Source organism: Eurypyga helias, unplaced genomic scaffold (assembly GCF_000690775.1).
Source record: "Eurypyga helias isolate BGI_N326 unplaced genomic scaffold, ASM69077v1 scaffold4497, whole genome shotgun sequence".
Lineage (NCBI taxonomy): Eukaryota > Metazoa > Chordata > Aves > Eurypygiformes > Eurypygidae > Eurypyga > Eurypyga helias.
In genome coordinates this window covers 1-5066 of record NW_010261011.1, presented here as the reverse complement: position 1 = coordinate 5066, position 5066 = coordinate 1, and the positions used below count along the sequence as shown (strand labels likewise).

At 44.5% G+C, this 5066-nt stretch overlaps 1 protein-coding gene across 1 annotated transcript in view; it reads right to left on the bottom strand.

The window, feature by feature from the left end:
• The window catches only part of LOC104512292 (mitochondrial amidoxime reducing component 2-like), a gene marked incomplete at its 5' end in the record, with an annotated part of 7429 nt that extends 2444 nt beyond the window's left edge, over nucleotides 1–4985 (bottom strand). The window contains 2 exons of the mRNA XM_010155212.1: nucleotides 1202–1364; nucleotides 4777–4985. Of these exons, the coding sequence (XP_010153514.1) occupies nucleotides 1202–1364; nucleotides 4777–4985 (372 nt within the window). The remainder of the gene's footprint in view (nucleotides 1–1201; nucleotides 1365–4776) is intronic.
• Between the last annotated feature and the right edge of the window lie 81 nt (nucleotides 4986–5066).

The window sequence follows — 5066 nt, the reverse complement described above, 5'->3', positions numbered from 1 at the left end:
TATCTGGTTGACTCTAATCAACTATCTGGACTTTGTTGTATAACGAATCTTATCGCAACACCAGAGTGAGTTTCACCTACAGAACAGCAATGCTAAATTGCAACTGTCCGTTCGACAGGCCAAGTTTGCTTGGAAGTGGGAGGGCTGCTGTTTCGGCAAACAAGGCCCATGAACAGTATTAAAAGAAAACTCCTATGCCACTGGAGGGAAAAAAAAAAGCAGAAGAAAAACAAATTTTGCCAAGAATTTTAGTTTGTAGCCTTCCTCCTGTCTTTCTCTTACATTATCCCTCCCCCCTCAGCCCCCGACCTTGTACATGCCTTTACAACCACAAGAAGATTAAGGTTAACACAATTCTGCCCTCTTCTCATGCCAGAATTCCTGAATGTCACCTTCCTAATCCGACATCCCTTTTGCTGAAACCTAGTCCTCTGTATTGGACTCAGTGCTCTTACATAATGAATGCACATGTAAAAAAGTCCCTAACTGAATACACCTTCTCTCTGTGCACCAACAAGCAAACCACTGACGCCCTACGGATCGTAACACACCGGTAAGGCAAGGCACTCACAGCTTCCATTTGCTTAACAAGCTTACAGCCACCAGGTACGGTTCAAACCATCGGCACACGAGGGAGTTGTTCAGACAGGGAGAGAGAAGGGCACCACGAGGATTTTCCTGCGTTCTACTATCACACCTTCAAGCCTCTTCCCACAGCGAGAGAGACGACACCGCTGTAACGTCCTTTGGATTTCAATTCCTAGGCCCACAGCTATAGAGCCCTGGGTTAAACAGTGTTCCTTTAAACAAAACACAAAGTATCACATCATACCCTCCTAGACCTAAGGGATACAGAGCAGAGGTTTTCTGCACAGATTACACCACCAAAACATCCTTATAGAAGTTAATTTTTTTCTATCCAACGAGGCACCACAGGAATGCTGTTCTGCAACGTAACAGTTCCTCTTCAAATATCAGTATCAGACTCTCCAGCTGTGAATGATCAACAGCTTAGAACAGACTTAAAAGTAAAATTTAAGCAAGTCACCTCATCACAGCAAAGGAGAACTTTCATGTGGTTTAGCTACATGAGTATGCACCTTGTTAAACCGGGCTCAGTCACCAATGACAAAGGGGTAGGTTTCGGTGGGTAAGAAGTGGTTAAAATAAAGTATTTCTGAGAAAAAGAACATTCCTTTACCTCATCTGTGGTTCGGAAAAGGTTTATTATGTCCTTTGACTTTCTTGGCAGCATGGAGGGCTCAAAGTGCACCAGTCGATATGGCTCTGAATTCAGGAAAGTGGTGATCCACTGAGCCACTTCATCTCCACAGTCCCTGCCTTGGATATCCAGTCCAAACACCCTGAAGGATCACAAGACACATCAGCAAGTTAGTCAGAAAGCCGACAGCTCAAGCACACTTACTATTCAAACAACTTGTTTTAAAGTAGCAGCAAGGTACAGTAAACAAACCACCTGAAGCATAACAAGGTGGGAATTGATTTCCGAATTTGGCACAAGGATCATTCCCAGTGTGCAATCTCCCTATGGTTACCTTGTTTGGGAAGCTAAGGAACACGGACATGGCCAAACGGGATCAGCTGCTGAAAGAATGAGCTGTGAAATAGCCTTTAGGGGCCCAGAGCTACCCGTCACATCAATGACCAGTAACAAACCTACCTGTTTGCCACGCTGTCAAGCAAAAAACAGGTCTACTCTTGCATTTGCAACACCAAAACATTTACCCAGAAATCAACTGAAAGGTAATTAATTTCAGAAAATGAATGATAGTTTGAAAGCATGTGGTTAATGTAATTGACATTTACAAATGTTATTAATTGTAAATGTCCCAGCTTGTTAAGGAAGCACTCCTTCGGATTTTAGTGCTGTAAAACTTTAGCCAGAGCTGGGTGAAACTCTTAAGCTGAAATTTAAGATACTGAGCTATTCTATATGCTAAGAGAGGTTAAAGATTTATAGCAGAAACAAAGTCCACGGGGCACAAAAAGCCACTGGCAGCAGAAGACAAACAAGTTTACGCAAGGAACACTTTCATGGCAAGATAAAGTAAACCTCAACTCAATCTTCCAATAGACTTCAACATATGCATAGTTTTATTATTCTCTTCAAAGTAGCAACTTTGACCAAAATGGCCTGCAGTTTCCTCTACCTCTGCAGTCATACACAGGACTGCTTAAAGCACAGAGATGCCCAGGCAGTTCATGCGTCCTGAGCCCAGCTCCTAGGAGCCTTCCTTTACTCATTTGGGGGAGAGATGAATCAACAGGGTCCCACCAGCAACATCCATGCTGTTTGCTGGGATCCCTGTATCAACTCTGTTGCACAGGCTGGGAGTAAATTCCACTGCCCCATACAGCATCCAACTGCCTTTCTCTTCCCTACAGTCTCTCAGTCACGGTGCCTTCTGGCTGGCGTAACAGAGGTGAGAGTCTTACAGCTGCCAACAGTACTGTATTCCACCCACAAAGCAGGTCTATCGTAAGCAGCCTGTGGCACAGGGATCCACGGGAATACATTATGCAATTTAAGTATCACAACACATAGGGGCAAAGGGCACAAACGAAGAACACCGAGGGCTGTGAAAACCCTCTAGCATATTATCTGCACAAATAGAAACTGTGACTATACAATGGATTCAGTCCTACTTGGCCCCCCAAAACACAGCATTTTTAAATATCCAAGCAAAATCTGCAACTGGAGTTACCTGTTTTGAAGATTAGCATCTGCACAGCCTTTTGCAACCAGATGCACTATTGCACTGCCTTAGCCCCAAGCTCCTGGGCCCAAGCCAGCACCAACCTGAAGGCTCCGTGCTCGCCCAGGGGTGGGATAAACACCAGCCTGTGCAGAGGGCCTTGGCAGCAGAGTGTACTGTGCAGCGCGACAGCTACTCCCACGCACGAGCTGAAAGGGAAGAGTCTTGGAGCAAAAGCCAAATCTCCGTTTGCCTGAATACAGTACCATTCCTAAGCCTCATTCTCACCAGCCTTCAGCTGAGAAATGGCAAATTGTTTAAGCACAGCAGAGTCATGTAAAACCTCAGGATTCTTCCCGAGAAGTACAAGGCAACGTTTAACTATGGGTGTTCTTCACATCCTATGACACCACCTATGATACCAGACAACTTGGTATTTTTTAAAGTCCATTTACAAGCATTTGACTTCTGCTTATTTGCATTCCCAAGTTCCAGCAATTTTAAAGCCAGAGAGTGCAATGGTTTATTAAGGCAAAAAAAGAAAAAATAAATCAAGAGAACAAAAATTAGCTCTAAAATTAGGAAATCCAAGATAATTTTTCATTACTGAAATATACTGAGCCTATTTAAATGTTTTTTCTAACGGCACAACAGATTTTAGAAAAATAACCCCTTGAAAACTGCATGGTTTTGTAGTGTGTGTGCGCCACGGGCTAACATACACACAGATTTTTAAAAGACTGTTGTAATTTTCCATGAGAAACACTATCTTTAGAACTTGCACCTGCCTTGTATAAACAGACACTGAGCTGATGCTGATCAAGGATTTCCAGAGCAACAGATTTATGCTAAAAGCTAGCAAGTGCAGTTCCTCTCCAGCACTTTTAGCTTTAATTATGCCAGCTGGTACATTAACCTTCTCTGCTATCCAAAGGAAAGCCACTTGTCAGTATCTTTGTAGGAGCTAACACCATTTACAGTTTCTAAATAGTCTTACATATTAATTGAGATCTGAGCAGAGAAAAGGTTTTCTGTTTCCCTCCTGGCAATTTTCCAGCATGGATTTAAATACATGGATAAAATAACTAGGCCTGCAGTCATACAAGAAAACTGTAGGCATGCAGCAAAATGACTGTAACTCCTTACCCTGAGACCACTCTGAGGTAGCAGCTACAGGCAATGAACGACTCGCTCTCTGGAGATGTCCATCTTGCCCATGACCACAGAGTGAGCCTCGGGCAACCAAGTTTTTAATTCAGGCACCTCAGTTAAATGCCTAGAGACAGGGGTGAGGGAATCTAAGGTCCGACATCTCACTAATTCCAAATGGCCAGTGTGCATCCAAAAATGCTGATGCATATACTAGTGGTGACAAAGAAATACCAGTGTGCATGACTGAGGCTCTGACATGCAACTGCTCACCCAGTCAAAAATAGGTGGTAAACACAAGTGAGTAAACATGACCACCTATGAAGACTGAAGAACACAGTTCATTTGGCAGACATGTATGTTTTTTTAATACTGTGTCATCTTTTCCTGAGAGTTGTTTTCACCACTGTGAAATATTAAAACTAAAAGAGACTATAACACGTGGCAGAGATTATAACACATGACAAAGAATTCCACAGAACAGTTTGGGTTGGAAGGGACTATCAAAGAACATCACATGGGCAGGGGCATCTTTCACTAGACTGGGTTGTTCAAAGCCTCACCCAGCCTGGGATTGAACACTTCCAATGATCTCCAATTTCTCTGAGCAACTCATTCCAGTATCTCACCATCCCCATCATAAAAAATTTCTTATGTCTAATCTAAACCTACCTGCTTTTAGTTTAAACCCATTGCCCCCCATCCTGGCACTACAGGCCCCAGTCTGAAGCCTCTCTCCATTACACAGATGGAGAAACAGACTCCCAGAGAAGAAGGGGACACCCCCAACTTTCACTCTCCAATTTCTGCAGGAGAAAAAGCAAACTACCACACAACCTTGAAAAGCAAGGCATGCAAGAGAGAGACAGCATTTACAGAGAAGGGAGAGCACCACCCCCCGCTTTCATACCTGCAGTTATGCACCGGATTTTTCCTGGGAAGCTTTATGGGCAGGCACACCCTCTCCATTTCTGGGGCATCCAAGACCAAGTGCCCATCTTCACAGCTGACAGAGACGAGGACCAGCCGCGGCTCCTGGCGAGCTGTAACCATGCGTCCATCCTCCTTGATCACAAGCCAGAACCTGTCGCGCGAGGCGGGTCGGAAACGCGTGGCACAACGTTAAAGGCCGAGGCCGGGCGCAGGACGCTCCAACAGGTGCCTCCTGCCCGGCGCTGTCGGCAACATCTGACAAACCGG